General features: G+C 60.1%; 1 protein-coding gene across 1 annotated transcript; it reads left to right on the top strand.

Annotated features, from left to right (window-relative positions):
* Positions 1-271: 271 nt before the first annotated feature.
* On the top strand, positions 272-14,850 carry GTF3C5 (general transcription factor IIIC subunit 5). The gene is made up of 11 exons (XM_065879037.1): positions 272-418; positions 2,821-3,040; positions 4,293-4,491; positions 8,385-8,580; positions 9,704-9,808; positions 11,043-11,157; positions 11,573-11,653; positions 11,835-11,932; positions 12,872-12,954; positions 13,637-13,779; positions 14,675-14,850. The coding sequence occupies exons 1-11, from the start codon at positions 272-274 to the stop codon at positions 14,848-14,850; spliced, it is 1,563 nt and encodes a 520-aa protein (XP_065735109.1).
* The last annotated feature ends 1,079 nt before the right edge of the window (positions 14,851-15,929 follow it).

Raw genomic sequence — 15,929 nt, forward strand, 5'->3', positions numbered from 1 at the left:
TGGAAGAGACAGGTCCCTACCCCGCCCCTCGAGTTCCAACCCTCCTCGTTTTAAACACGAAGTTGAGGGACGGGCTGTCGTTTACCCCGAGCCTCGGGGCCTCACCTCGGGGGTGTGCTCCCAGAGGCCTTCGAGCCTCGCGGAACTCAGGGATTTAGACAAACGCGAGCGGGGAGGAAGCCCGGAACGATTCCTTAGCGGAACAGATCAGGCTAGGCCTCTAGGAGCTTGGGGAGGGCCGGCCCGCGGCGGGCCCGACGAGACTGGCAGAATGGCGGCGGCAGACTGGGGTTCGGGGGTCGCCGTCCCTGTGGAGCTGCGGCGCGAGCGGCACATAGTGTGTGTGGAGTACCCGGGCGTGGTGCGCGACGTGTCCAAGATGCTGCAGACCCTGGGCGGCGAGGAAGGCGTCTCTCGGGTGAGGAGCGGGGAGTCTCCGGGGACCACAGGGGAGGTCTGAGTCGTTTGACTACGGCCGAGGGGCGGGACTACCCAGGGATGTGAGGTTTCCTTGGCAACGGAGCTCGAGGTCGGCTCTGGAGCGGCCAGTGGGCGGGGATTTGCTTTCAAGACCCGCCGGGCGTGGAGGTTAGTTTAGCCCTGGGATCAGAGGGGAGAGGGTGTCCATTCCATCCCATCATTACTGCCATGAAAAGAGCTCAGTTGCACCGACCCCCCCCCCCCCGCCCCCGCTCCTCAGGATGTGCTGGGCTGCCACATCCTCATTTCACAGAGCAGAAAACTGAGGTATGGGGAGATTAAGAACCGTTGACCTACAATGAGAGGGGGAGGAAGGATTATGTTATTAGTGTTAAAAGTAGTAATAGCTAACAGTTTATTCTGTACCAGCTACATTTCTACGTGCTTTACTTACATTCAATTCGCATTAGAACCCTGCCAGGTAGGAACTGTCATCGTCCCAATTTTACAAGGAAACCGAATCAGCTTGTTCAAGTTCACCCAGCAAACAGTGGAGCTGGGATGAATTCTTACTTTGTGCAAAGCTCTGTGTAAGTGACTTACATGCACCAGATCTTGAAGTGTCTCTTCTTTAGAGAGTCCTTCCTTGACTGCCCTTACTAAAGTGGCTGCTAGCAGCTAACCTCTAATTCCAATCTGAAATTATGTTTTAATGTGTTTATTGTCTGTCTTGGACCTTTGGCTCTGAGGCTGTAAACTGTATGAGAACGGGACCTCCCGTGGTCCTAATATCCATAACTAACTGTGCCTGCTTCTAAAATACTCGTCAAATGCATGATTGAATCTTCACGACAATCTAGTGAGTTAGGTACCAGTATTATTCCCATTTTTCTGATAAAGACACGGGAAGAAAGGTTGGGTCAAACAAGCTCCTACATGGTACAGGGGGAATTTGAACACATGCACCTCTCCCTCTGAAGTCTGAACTCTTAATTCTGCTTCCTCATCCTTTATGAATACTGAAAACCCTTGAACCTGTCATTAAGCACAAGAGGCCAGTAGAGGCCCAGTCAGTCATGTTTTCTTCTTTTATCCTGACTTACTTTACGGCGGCATTGACCAGGACCCTTATTCCTGCTAACGCCAGGGATGTTTGGACACAGTTACAGTGGGACCCTTTGGGAAGAGACTGGTCATTCACTCATCCCTGCTTCTTGTGCACCTCCTCTGTGCCAGCCCCACATTTGGGGTCATTCCCAGCACAGCAGTCTCATAGACCTGTTTCCTGACAATAGGGGCTCTTTTTTTTTTTTTTTTTTTTGCGGTACGTGGGCCTCTCCCGCCGCGGAGCACAGGCTCCAGACGCGCAGACCCAGCGGCCATGGCTCACGGGCCCAGCCGCTCCACGGCACGTGGGATCTTCCCGGACCGGGGCACGAACCCGCGTCCCCTGCATCGGCAGGCGGACTCTCAACCACTGCGCCACCAGGGAAGAGGGGCTCTTTTTAACCTTCTTTCCCTAGATGCTTCCTGAGCACCTGCTAAGGGCCAGGTTGTGTCCTGGGTGTTGGGGAGCCAGCAGACCAGCAAGTAGATGACCTTGGCCTAGTTAACATTGTTGGTGCTGCCACACGCTCACAGCTGACACTTGCTGTGCCCCTCTTACCCCATGTGGGACAAGCATTCCTCTATCGATTACGCATTACCATGATTTAGGTGCCAGGCTAAGTGCTTTACATATATTTCCATTTATTCATTGTAACAATCCGATGACTAGGTACTGTTAGTATGTCCATTTTAAGGAGAAGGAATCAAGGCGTGGAAAGGATGAGTCACACCAGTCAGGGCCAAAGTGCTTGTTATTTGTTGATTTCATCTCCTTTGGACCTCGAAACTTTTGTATGTATGAGGGTGAATGCCAGGACCCTTTGGGGTGGGTAGTTCCCAGAGAAGAAGCCCTAGACAAGTCATTCAACTCCCACCCAGGCTCTCCACGGCAGACACGGGGGTGACACCTCCGTGAAGTGCTCCCAGAAGAGTGGGTGGTTACCCGCACTGACCTGTCACTCGAGAGACAATGGCTTTACTTAACTGACAGTTACTGTCTCCAACTTCACAACCTCTTAGAAGGAAGAGACTGTCTTCATTTTCCCTACCAGATAAAAGCTAAGATACTTGGGTTTGAAAAATGAGTCTTTTGGGAATTCAAAGCTCAGAAGGAAACGGAAGAATCCTCCTGGCCCTTCCCCGGCCACCTGGGTCACCGTCGGGCTTTCACTGAGGGAGGAGCTGCCGGCCCTTCCCTGGCCACCTGGGTCACCGTCGGGCTTTCACTGAGGGAGGAGCTGCCGGCTGCTTTGCTGCCCCCTGCTTCACTCTGTCTCCTTTGACCTCCCGCAGATCTATGCAGACCCCACTAAGAGGCTGGAGCTGTACTTCCGGCCCAAGGACCCTTACTGCCACCCCGTGTGTGCCAACCGCTTCAGTGCCAGCAGCCTGCTGCTCCGGATCAAGAGGAAGATGAGGCGGCAGAGGGGGGCGCCGGGGCCTGAGGCTCCCCCCAAGGTCACGTTCGACATAGAGAGCCTTGGCATCGTCTCCACCGTTTACAAATTTCAAGGTAACTGCAAAATGCATTCTTAACGCACTGGCTTATTTCAGGGCCTGCGTACCTCGTGCCTGCAGGAGCTGCATGGGTCATCCGCACGGTGAAGGGGGCCCGGATATGCCCAGGTGTGAGGGGAGTGGCAGAGCGCGGGCCCTGTCCAGGAGGCCCTGCTCGTTGCTGCTCGGTTTTCTGCATTCTTAAGAGAAGCTGGAATTCTCTGAGAAATCGCATTGTTAAAGCCGCTTTATGGGGCCAAGTTAAACTGGTCCACAGGCCTCCAGTTTTCAGCCCCACCCCCGCCCTCGTGTTTGGGGATCTTCTTGGTTTTTACTGCTGCTGGTCTTGCCGACCCTCTGAAGCCTCCCCAGATCACCTCAGCCCCTTGGAACCTTATGTCCTTTGAACTCTCAGCCAACTGGATGTCTCCCGTGGGGTCCTCAATCGAGTTTGCTCCCCACAGGGAACCCCTGGGAGGAGGTGCTAAGGCGTGGGGTGGAGCGGGGGAGTTGTGCCTGCCTCAGCCTCCCTCGGTCTCCCTGTCTGTGCAGTGGGAGCCCGGAGTTCCTCAGACCCTTGTGGAAATTCAGAGAGATGATGCCCGTGTGCTGGTTCGCACACACGTATGGTACTTGGCGAATTACTAACAAGCCTCGAGAGTATCTGTAGTTGCGGCTGCAGTTCTAAGATAGAAACTGAAGAGAATAAAGACCAAAAAGGAGGAGGGGGATGGAAAGTGTAACAGGGCCTGGGATCCCACAAGTGGGGCATCTGGAACGTCCATCATTCTGGTGGAAGGTGGTATTCACCAAAGCGGGCCGTCAGTCCCGGGACGAGGCTTCCCAAGAGATCCGTTTCTTTCTCTCTCTAACTGAGCCAGTACCTCAGCACTCAGTGTGTGTCCCAGGCCAGTGGCACGGGCCTCACCTGGGAGCTTGTTAGAAATGCAACACCTCAGCGTCTGCATTTAGCAAGATCCCAGGTGAGCCACGTGCATGGTACAGTCTAGGAAGCACTGACCTAGACTTTATCCTCACATGTCAGGTAACTCCCCGACCCCCCAAAGTAGTATTTATCCAAGCGACTGGGCTGGGTTCCCAGAAGCGACTCGGACGTATTGTTTTGGGTCCCGCTACCATTGCCCGGCAGCCTCCCCTGCGAGGCCCGCTCGGCGCACCCGAGAAGACGCGGGTGCTGGTGCGCGGCAGCTGCCAGGGCCTGGGCGGGTGCACTAGTGTGTCCGCCGTCTGTCTACCTCTCTTCCCAGGAATGTCCGACTTCCAGTACCTGGCCGTGCACACGGAGGCGGGTGGCAGGCACATGTCCATGTACAGCAAGGTGCTCATGGTCAAGCCCGAGAAGGAGAATTTCTTCCACCAGGAGCTGCCGCTCTACATCCCCCCGCCCATCTTCTCCAGGCTGGACACCCCGGTGGACTACTCCTACCGCCCAGAGACACAGCACCGGTAAGGACCTCCCTGTGGCCGCCGCCCCGCAGCATCGGGGCTCGGGGCAAGGGCCCTGCGCTCAGAGGGCTGGACTCTTCCACTCACGGGTCAGGTGGCCGGCTTTACTCAGGCCCGTGGCTCCAGCGACAGAGCAGCTGGTGACAAGGAGCCCTGACCAGGGGTGTCAGGAACCAGCGCTGGTCCCTGCGCCCCACCCGGAGGCCTTGCTCAGGGCTGTCCTCACACCACAGAGTGTGAATCAGGATGTTGCCTTTGGACTTAGACCCCGCCCCGAAAGCGTGTACCTTGAGGTGTGGAGAGACAGACACCCCCTGCCGCAGGAGCCCTGGGAACGAGGTCGATATTTTTTGGAGAGCAACCTGGCAGAATCTATTACAGTTTTAAATGTTCTTTCCTGACGTCCAGGCGGCCTGTAGGAGTTTATCCCACAGTGACTGTCGCACCTGTGCCAAAGATACACTGACAAGAACGGTTTCTGGTTGGTTGTGGGCAGTAGCAAGAAGCTGAGAGGGCCTGGTGTGGTGAGAGAGCCGGGTGGGCGGGGGCCCGTGTTCAGGTCCTGCACCTGTGACCCCACACCACAGGCCGGGCAGGTGAGCCCCGACTGCCCGCGCCAGCCTCCCCGCCTGTAACAGGGGTGTTAGTAATAGTAACAGTACTCCCTTCTCGGCATTGTTAGAGGGCTGAATGAGGCTTTTGGAAATACTCAGAACACTGAGTGCTGGGCAGAGTTTGATGAAGTGGGTAAGTGAGTCCACTAATAGGGATGACGTAGTTAATTAAACGACGGCCCGTCTGTGCCAAGGAAGACCGCACAGCCTTTGAGAAAGCGGGCTCCATGGGCCAACGTGGCTCATGTCCAGAAAGCTTGCTCTAGGAAAAGCAGGTGTTATAGCAGACTCTGTGCTATAAAAGTAAACTGGGTGATCATGGAAGCCTGGAAAGATGGGGAAGTTTGGGCCCAGAGCAGTTATCTGCAGGGAGGCGGGAGGGCGAGAAGCTTCTCTTCCCTCATCAAGTATTTCCATCAACGAGTACTGACCGCCTGTCAGGGCCCCAGGCTCCCCTTGGAGCCAGTGTCAGTGGGGACGTGACAGGCGGCTCCGTGCAGGGCCGGGGGCTGGGGAGCCGGTGGAGCCCCAGTGAAGGATGAGTGGGCGATGGGAGCCTGCAGGCAGGTGTGTGTCTTAAAGGAGATAAGTGGGGGGTGGGCTGTCATGCACAGTGAGTGGGGTGCGGGAGGGTCCTCGGGGGAGCTGACCTTTGAAACAGACCTGTGTGATGACAGAGCCGGGCAGGTGAAGATCCGGGGAGAACGTTCCAGACCAGGGGGCTGGCACATGCAAAGGAACAGTCGGGGGTGTTGCCCCCGAAGTGCAGAGAGCCGAGAGAGGGGTGGGGTGAGGGTCGCACGGACCACAGAAAGGAGCTTAGATTTTATGCTAAGGAGAAAGGTGTATTGTCCCCTTCCTTTAAAAAATATATCCTGGGGAGTTCCGAAAGGAGAGAGGAATGTGTGACGGACGCCCACTTACGTCACCAGCCTCAACTTCCTGCTGCTGGTTTCACCTCCCACCACCTCCACCCCCAGCATCACAGCGCGTCCTCCAGAAACAAGTGTGTGTCTCTAACTGGGAAGGACTTGGTTTATTTTAACTTAGACATAGTGCTGTCCTCAGAACGAGCAAACGTTAACAGTGTCCTTCACGTCATCCAGGGCCCAGTCCTCGCTCCGTTTCCCCATTGCCTCAAAAGTAAGTCGAGAGCCAGACAAGGGTCGATGTCTCTCAGGCCAGTTGAGTCCATAATGCCACCGCCCCACATCCTTTTTCTGATAGCAGGAGTAAATTGTGCTTGTTAGAAAAGACCAGACATTATAGAAATGTATAACTGCAAGGAATCGGTTCCATTCCCTCCCTGCTGAAAACCCTAGTGTGTACAGTTTTCTGTGCGTATGTTATACTCATTATGAGGGTTTCAAATTGTTTAAATGTACATGTTTCTGAAATTTGAAACTTATTTTTCCCCCACAAGCAGTTTACTCTTACAGTCAGAAACAAAAATATGTAGAAGAAGGAACTAGAGGCACCCGTCCCCCGCCCCGCATCGCCAGCCCTGATGCTGGATGGCAGCGTCAGAGTCACTGCTCCGTCCTGTAGGGCCAGCAAACAGCTGTCTCCCAGCCTCTGGGAGGGGGACAGGGGTGGAGGTCCGGCTGCCCTTGAACCCACAGGCCCTGTTTTTCTCCCATGTCGTTTATCGATTTTCCAGCGCGTGGAAGGAACCTGCCTTTTCTCCCAGGGCTGCCATCGATTTTTCTGCTCTGATGGCCCTCATGGGTACCAAGGACTGGCAGAGAAGGCCTGGCCCCCGCCTTGCTGGCCTTCCTGGGTCCAGGGGGGCTGAGCTTCCTATATGGCCAGCGGGCAGAGGACAGGCTGGGACGCTGGCCTGACGGGGGTCCCCCCTCCTCGAGGCAGTTGAGGGGGGAGGGCAGGCGGCCCGTGCCCTGCTGCTGCCTGGCCCAGAGGGAGTGCCCGGGGCTTTCCTTCGGGGGTGTCTGGGGCCTCGGGGAGTTGTCTTGGAAAACAGGATCGTGCTCAGGATGGTTTCGAGTGGAGTCATGTTGTTTACAAAAGACACAGATTTGATCCCGTCTTTGTAACTTTGTTTCCCAATGTGAAAAATCACTTTGTTGTTCTTTATAAATATGCCGATGGTATGTACTCATGTAGAAAATTACGGTAAAATGGAAGCAGATTTAAAAGGTATTAATCACCTGTGTGACATCCAGGACATACTCTGCCATGCACTGCAGAATAATTGAGAGGGTTTGGGGCGGGGCCTGGATGGCGTGAAACTGGCCCTGTGACGGCAGCTGTGGAAGCGGATGGTGGGCTTATGGGGGCTCCTTGTACTGTTCCCCCTGCTTTGCGAAGCTGTGATGTTCCTGACGTCCCACCTCAGAGGGAAGCGCTCTGAGCCCCCTAGGAATCGTTGACCCTGTGTGTTCTGTGCTAACAGCTGGTGGCAGAGCCCCATTCCCCCCCCCTTTTGCTTTTGGCCGCACTGTGCATCTTGCGGGATGGATCTTAGGTCCCTGACCAGGGGTCGAACCCAGGCCCCTTGCAGTGGAAGCTCGCAGTCCTAACCACTGGACCTCCAGGGAGGTCCCCAGAGCTCTTCTTTTAGCCTCTGTGACGAGAGCGTCTGGTAGTATCCGTCCTCCCTTCACCGCGGTATCGTTGAGATGCTTCCGAGCAGGATGGAGGTTAGCGGCCCCGCCAGCCTCCCTGGGCTCAAGTCCCAGCTCCATCACCTCGAGCGCTCAAGTCCCAGCTCCATCACCTCGAGCTCTGGCTCGAGGCAGGTTTCCAACCCCTGTGGCCTCAGTGACTTCACGGGAGATGGGTCCTTCCTCGTAGGATTGTTTCGAGGGTTAGATAAGTGACTTGTGGGCATCGGTAAGCACAGCTGCGCTCTGACAGCTGATTGGTGGTTCCCGTGTGGCCGCCCACGCCTCAGCTGATTCCACTGTCCCTGCCCTGATGGGCATCTGGGCTGTTTCCAGCTTTTCACTGGCTGGACGGTGCCGTGCACGACACAACGCAGTCGTGAGGCCACCAGCCTCACGGCAGGGGCCCTTCCCCACACCCCAGCCTCGGGGACTCTTGGCCTGGCCCTGCTTCGGAGCCTCTCTGAGCTGACTCGGACTCGCTGCCCCTTCTTCTCCTGGTCATCAGCCTGAGAACACAGGCGCCTGCCTTCAGTGGCCGGGGCTGAGATCCGCTTCTCACCCAGATTCCAGGGAAACGCACCCACACGTGGGCTGCCCGTGTCCAGCGGGCCCACGCCTGGCGCTCCCGCCCTCAGCAGCTCTCTGCTCCTAGGGAAGGCTACAACAACCCCTCCATCTCCGGGGAGAACCTGATCGGCCTGAGCAGGGCCCGGCGCCCTCACAATGCCATCTTCGTCAACTTCGAGGGGGATGAGGTACCCGAGCAGCCGCTAGAGGCTGCGGCCCAGACCTGGAGGAAGGTGTGCACCAACCCCGTGGACCACAAGGTGGAGGAGGAGCTGAGGAAGGTGAGCCCTGCCCCCCTGGCCACACCTTCACTGGCCGCACCTTGTCTTAGGCTCATTTATTAACACATGGGAACTCTTCACCTCCAGATGTGACATCTAAAGCTATGCCAGTGTAAGCCCTGCCCTCCCAGAGTTCAAAGTGCTCCTTAAAACTCATAAGAGGTCCCTTTGGGATGGTAAACGTTGTCCACGTGTGACCTCGGCGTGGAGCTCCGGGATTCCGGAAGCTTTTGTTCATCTAGCCCTTGGCTGCAACACATCAGATGGGGCACCTGGTGCGCACCAGGCCCGGCGCTTCCTCCCCGTTAGAGCCGGGCTGGACGGGGGCCCTGGGCGGAGGCGGCCTTCTGCCTTACCCGCTGGCCTGCAGGTTCTGGGAGACCCAGGCCAGGGGACTCTGGTCCTTGTGTCGCCACAGGTGTGGACAGTAGGTTCTCAGCACATCACTGCTGACTGACCCTTGCCTCTGCCCCTGTTGAACTTGACTGTCCCCTTGGTGCGGGACGGGGGTGGGGTGGGATGTTATTCCTTAAGTGGTGGACACCTTGTTATATTTCTAGCAGTCGCTAGGTCGGGGGGACGTGGGGGCCACTCTCCAAGGCCCCTCGTTGTCATCGGGACACAGCCCAATCTCCCACCTGGCTCGGGGCCGCTCCCACCCTGGCCCTCCCACTCCAGCCCCCCTGGCCCTTCACAGCCCTCTCACTGGGAGGGGGTGGGCCGTCCCCTGTGGCCTTCGTCACATCCCGGCTCAGACCCCTGCCCTCTGGGGCTGCTCAGGGGCCCAGAGCTCCGGCCCGTCCCCCTCCTGGCCCTGCTCTGGCTCCTTTGGTCCTCTGCCTCCCCGCTGCCCTTTGAGCCGCCTAAGGACAGGGACAGCGTCTCTCATGGTCATTTCAGGAACCCCAGGCCCTGCAGCTGCACTTGACACGTGCTGGGCGAGCAGGGCGCTTCTGAGGGCGGGACGAGTGGGCGTGCGCAGAGGCCCCCCCACCTGCCTGGCCCCTGCTCCCCCCACCCCCACTCCTCTCAGGAAGGTCCTCTGGGGCCAGACCGTGCGGGGAGCCTGGGGCAGGCGGGGAAGCTGCGGGTGCTCTTCTCAGCCTCTGCCTTGACCCTCCAGCTGTTTGAAATCCGCCCCATCTGGTCACGTAACGCTGTCAAGGCCAACATCAGCGTCCACCCCGACAAGCTGAAGGTCTTGCTGCCCTTCATGGCCTATTACATGGTGAGTGCCCGCCCACCGCCCACCGCGCTTCCCACCTGTGCTGTCCTGATCCCTGACGTGCCTCAGAGCCCCAGCAAGGGCAGGCGGCCCTGTCCCAGCAGCTGGAGGATGGCTTCTTAAAGGGATTATACTTTGTTTTTTGTGGTGTGCGGGCCTCTCACTGCTGTGGCCTCTCCCGTTGCGGAGCACAGGCTCCGGACGCGCAGGCTCAGTGGCCATGGCTCACGGGCCCAGCCGCTCCGCGGCATGCGGGATCTTCCCGGACCGGGCCACGAACCCATGTCCCCTGCATCGGCAGGCGGACTCTCAGCCACTGCGCCACCAGGGAAGCCCGGATTATACATTTTTTAATGGCCTTGTATGGAGAGCTTTCTAAGGACCAGGCCCTGGGTTAAGTGCTATGTGCATAGCATCCTTTCTTCTTCCGTGGGGCATGGCAGCAGGGTTTGGACCTCTGATGAAGAGGCTCGGCTCAGATTGGCGACTTGATGGGCCAAGATCCTACAGCCAGGGAGTGGCAGAGCCCCCTGGGGACCCCGGCCTGTTTGGCTGCAGCGTCTGGGCCCCTAACCACAGTGCCACCTGCCTTCATGCATTCTCCCTGGGTTGAGGGGCGTTCAGTGGGGGTCACATATGCCTTGGACTCAGTCCAGGAGGGATGGAGATGGGGCTTTCATCACTGACAGATTCCCCAAGGTGCTGTGAGGAAGAGCTCCTGCCAGCCAGGGGTCCAACCTGGGGCCTGGGGAGGCAGACGGACAACGTGACCGTGACCGTGGTGGCCAGGAGGTGGGGGGCATGAGACGGGCACATCCCTCCTGGGCTTAGACCCGACATCACAAAGCTGCTGCCTGCCTTTCAGCACTGGCTTTCTGGACACCAGGACCTCGGGAGCACTGTCTGGGGACAGTGCCTCCCATCCACTAGCACAGTTGTGACAGTTCTTGAGCTCTTTCTCTGTGCCGGGTACCGCGGAGAGGGCTTCAGGGGCACCGTCTCATTTAATCCTCACCAAGACGCCATCTGACTGGAAGACCAAGGCTTGGAAAGGCCAGGTGACCTACCCGAGGTGACCGAGCCACACGTGCGAGCTGGGGGGCAGGGTTCCAGAGCCTGTCCCCAACTCGGGGGTGTGTGGTGCTGCCCCGTGTGGGCAGCCACCTGGGCCTGCAACTCAGGGGGGCCGGGGATCGGCCTTGACCACACTTCGCACTCCCGCCCTTTCTGTCTCCAGATAACAGGCCCCTGGAGGAGCCTGTGGATTCGATTCGGGTACGACCCCCGAAAACACCCAGACGCCAAGATTTATCAAGTCCTTGACTTCCGAATCCGTTGTGGAATGAAATACGGTAAACAATTACCGAAACCCTTCCTTTTTTTTCCCTTTATCGTTTTCTGTTTCCAGCATTCTCTTCTGTAATAAGAATATATCCACGTGGAGAGGATATATTCCCCCCTCGGTGGGACTGTTAGGGACAGAATAGCGCAGACACGAGGACCTGAGCTCTCGTCGTGGCTCCTGTGGCGATGGTCTAGTGGCTACTTACAGCTCCTGTGGTGCAGGCCAGGCATCCCGTCAGTCTCCTGTCCCCGGCCCGCGGTGACCCCCCCGCACACAAAGCACCAGGACGCGGCGGCTCCTGTCACTCCAGCGGGGGGCCTGAGTCCCCTTCTCAGGAGCCGTCCCAGGGAACCCCGGTGCGCCTGTGGCTGCCAGAAGGGGCTCTGTGCCCACCCCACCTGATGCGCGCCCCCCTCCGGCAGGTTACGCCCCCAGCGACATGCCCGTCAAGGCCAAGCGCAGCACCTACAACTACAGCCTCCCCATCACCGTCAAAAAAACGAGTAAGGGGCTCAGGCTCCCTCTGCGGATCAGGCGCTGGGGAAGATGGGCGTCCGGACGGCGGGATGGGAAGGGGCTTCCCGAGGAGGTCACTCCAGGGCACTGCTGGCCCACGCACCCCGGGGAGGGAGGGCGGGAGAAACACACCCCCGTATTCCAAACCCTGCCGTGGTCCCCTCGCAGGCAGCCAGCTCGTCACCATGCAAGACCTGAAGCAGGGCCTGGGTCCCTCCGGGTCGGCCAGTGCACGCAAGTTGGCCTCCAACAAGTACAAGCTCAAGGTAGGTGTCCCCTGAGCTGCCTGCCTGGGTGAGGGCACGGGGAGCGGCGGCCCCTCCCTCGGGCAGGCCCAGGACCCCTCACACAGCCCCCAGCCCCGTCTGTGACGCCAGGAGGGGCTCCGACTGAGGCCGCTCTGCCCTCCCTGTGCCTTTACGTGACTCCCACCTCCCGGTACAGCCTCTGGGCGTGGGTGCTGGGGACCACCTGGGCACATCTTAGGGAGGGGCTCAGATGCCAGCAGCCCCGCGTGGCAGCCACGGGGCTGGTGAGCCTCAGGCGCTGTGGGCCTGAAGCCAGAGCGGACCGTCTGCACCCTGGCCGCGGGCTGGCCGCGGGCTGGCCGCGGGCCTCCCTCACAGGCTCAGGCTCTCGTTAGCACGGGCACGCAGCAGGGGCGGCGACTCCTGGGGCCCTTCCCGTGCCTGGCTGACGTGTGCTGCTCCAGGCTCGGGGGGAGGCTGGCAGGGTGGCCCCCTCCCTGGAGTCACCTGCCTCGTAGAGGGGGTGGGGTGGCTGTCTCCCAGCAGTGTCAGGTCTCTGCTCCTCAGGGAGGGCCCGGACCCTCGCCAGAGCAGCCGTCCTCCTCTAGGGCTCTTGTCTTAGGCCTTTATCCCCACCTCTGGAACTGGCCTGCAGGGCCACCTAAGATGACCGAGCAGTGGAAGAGAGACGTGCGGAGGGCCCTGCAGGGAGGCGCCGAGGCAGAGCCCAGGCCCGGCCCCCGGCGGCTCACGGTCCCAGGGCCCAAGGGAGGGCCTGGCTGCTTCGACCACCCCTCGACACCTGGGGAGTCGCGGCTCGTCCTGCCAGGTCCTGGGAGCAGGATAGGCAGCCACCCTGGGAGACGCCCTGTGGGAGCCACGGCATGGGGCTCTCCTGCGCCACCCGCCCCCGGGGACGCTCCCTCCGACCTTGCCGTCTCTGCCCTCCTTTGCCAGGACTCGGTCTACATCTTCCGGGAGGGGGCCTTGCCACCGTACCGACAGATGTTCTACCAGTTTTGCGACTTGAACGTGGACGAGTACGTACGTGTGGGGCCCTGAGACGCCGAGGTGGGGACCGTGGGACTCGGGGTCAGTGCAGAGAAACCAGCCGGGGACCGAGGTGTTTCCTGCGACTCTTCCACTTCACGTCAGCCTTAATCTCTCAGCGAGAAGGCCGGCCGCCTGGGAGTCCTCTGCCCGGGCTCGCGCGGCCCTCGGGAGTGGCTTCCCGGGTGCGCCTCGGGCCGCACCTCTGAGCAGCTGGCTGGGCTGCGTGCAGAGCACAGCGCTGGGCCGGGGTCTTTGCCTTCCTCCTCCTCTGCCCGCATGGGAGTTCCTGACGCGGTCCCCAGGCCCTGGAGTTGATCAGAATCCCAGAAACCTTTAAGCCAGTTGTTCCTAGTGATGTTTAAAAACCTGGGGGAGGGGTGCTGGGGTGGGAGGAGGCGGGAGCGTGTTAAACCCAGCCTGGAACCTGGTGAACGCTCAGGCTCTCACCAGGCAAGTGGGCCGCGGCACACGCCCCCCTCGTGTGCAGGGTGGGGATCGGGGCCCCAGCTGGGGGTGGACCGCTTTCTTGACGCCCTTCGGGACCGAGCTCCTCCCTCGGGATGGCGCTCTGAGTGCTGTTTTTCTGAGCACGACCCCAGCTCTGCCAGAACCGCTTCCTGGCACCTGTGGGCAGAGACCCCACCCGGGAACTCCGTCTCCCAACGCCAGGCTGCAGGAGATCATTCACCGCAATGACGGCGCTGAAAGTCTCTGCACAGAGCGGGACGGCTGGTGCCTCCCCAAGACCAGTGACGACCTGAGGGACGTGATGTCCCTCATGATCCGGCACACCATCCGCTCCAAGAGGCCTGGTGAGTGCGCGGGCGCAGGGAAGCCTGGGTGCTCTGGGCCCCCTCTGGGGCCCGAGCAAGTGTCCCTAGTGGAGCTGCTCCCCAAGAAATTGCACCCAGGTGGGAGCCTCTTGCCCTGACAGTGGTGGGAGGGGGGCCTTCGGAGCCAGGGCTCAGCCCTGGGGGCTGAAGGCAGGAAACGGGCCCAGAGGGGTGGGGCTGGAACGGGGCCAGTGCTGCCAGGGGGGCCGCCGCTTTATGCCCTGACGTCACCCTGCATCCTCTGGCCACGTGCGGGCACGTTGCTCCCGTCTCCCCTGGGAGGGCAGGGACGGCGGGGCCTGGGCTCCTGTCGCCCGGCACTGCCTGCCCCTCCCCAGGATGAGCGGACATCCCCGCACGGGGTGTGAGCAAGGGGAGTGAGCCCTTGCTGCACTGCAGGTGTGATGGGGCTGGGGGAGAGCAAGCGGAAGGGCCCCTCTCGGGGGTTCCTCCCAGGCTCGGGGAGGGGGCGTCCCAGACCCACCAGCCCCTGTGGAGCTGATGGGAGTAGGGGTTCTCAGCCTCCTTTAGGACACAGCCCCCCTCTGAGAGTCCAGTTGAGAAAAGCACTGACACAGAGCCCTGCACACTTCTGGGGCGTCCACAGGACCCGTGAGCTGCCCGAGGCTCCTCCGGGGAAGAGGTTTTCAAGGCCCTTGGCCTCAGTGTTCCCTGAAGTGCTTTTTCAACTGGAGTCCCAGGTGCCCCAGCCGTCCTGCTTCCCAAAGCAGCTTCTCTAGAGCTTGAGCCCAGACACCCGTATTTGTAGACAGGCCCCCAGGAGCCGAGGGCCTCTGGCTGAGACCAGCGACAGCTGGTGTGGGTGCGCCCAGGAGCCAACGACGGGACACACACGGCCTGTCTTTTGGCCCAGCTCTCTTCTCCAGCCCAGCCAAAGCTGACGACGGGAAAGAACAGCTGACCTGCGGATCTGGGGACGAGGACGCAGAGGACGCGGAGGATGAGGACGACGAGGACGACGAGGACGACTTCAAGCCGTCGGACGGGAGCGAGAACGAGATGGAGACGGAAATTCTGGACTACGTGTGATGCAGCCCTGGGCTCCAGGCTGGGCCCCCCGACCGGGCCTGATGAGGGACCCAGGACAAGCCGGGGCCCCCTGCTGCTGCCCACAGAAGCCAGAATGTCCTCAGGCGGCCCTGCTGAGGAAAGCAGCCGGGTACGGCCGACCCTGGGTGCCCGGGCCATCCCGAAGGTGGTGCCCCGGCTTTGCACAGCCGCGAGCCAGCCCGGTGTCCCTCGGGCTGAGCCAGCGCCCAGCGCCTCCCTCTGGCCGAGACCAGCAAGCGCTGGAGGTGGAGATGGTGCGGCGGGGGAGGGCCGGCCCTGGCTGCCGCTGAGGCAAAAGGACGGGGCGAGGAGCCTGGTCTGTGGTCACAGGCGGCCAAGTCTGCCATCGTGTCTGGACCCCATCCGTTTGGGGTAACCTGGCAAAGGGCAGGCCCAGCTGGAATTGTCCGTATTAAACACATTTTCCCAAGGAGCCTTGGTGTCTCAGTGGGGATGTCAGCCAGAGAGGGGTTTCCTCTTGCCTCTGGGCTTGGGCTCCGCGCTGGACGTCGTTTGTCCCTTCAGTCGTTCATTCAGTGACCTCGTGGTGGGTGATGTTGGGATGGTTGAGAACAGGCCTGATGCCCCTCGGCAGTTGGGCCAGGTGAGAGCAGCCAGGAGTAACTGCAGCCCCGGGGGGCCCTACGGCCTCACGTTCATCCCTTCCTGTTCCAAACGGATGTGTTCTTGAGAGGTTCACGGGAGACAGACCCTGTCTCAGGGCTGCCTGGTGTGAAACCAGAGGTTTCCAGGGATTGCAGGGTCCCTGGTAGGGCTGAACCTGCCCTCCCCGGGGAGTACCCCCACACACAGTGCCTGAGCCAGAGATGAACCCCATCACCCACTTCCTCAGCCGGCAGGCTGGGCCACAGAGTGTGACCACAAGCTCCAAAGTCAGACAGAAGCCCCCTCCCACGACAGGTAAGAAACCCCAGTGGCTCACAGTTGGCCTGAAGTGGTGAGTTCTGGGAACCGGCCTTGTAGAGCTGAGCACCCCGACGTGCCTGTCGCTCCCACTGGGGGTGAGGTGCAGCTGCCTGGGCCTTCCCCCTTCCCTC

Source organism: Phocoena phocoena, chromosome 6 (assembly GCF_963924675.1).
Source record: "Phocoena phocoena chromosome 6, mPhoPho1.1, whole genome shotgun sequence".
Lineage (NCBI taxonomy): Eukaryota > Metazoa > Chordata > Mammalia > Artiodactyla > Phocoenidae > Phocoena > Phocoena phocoena.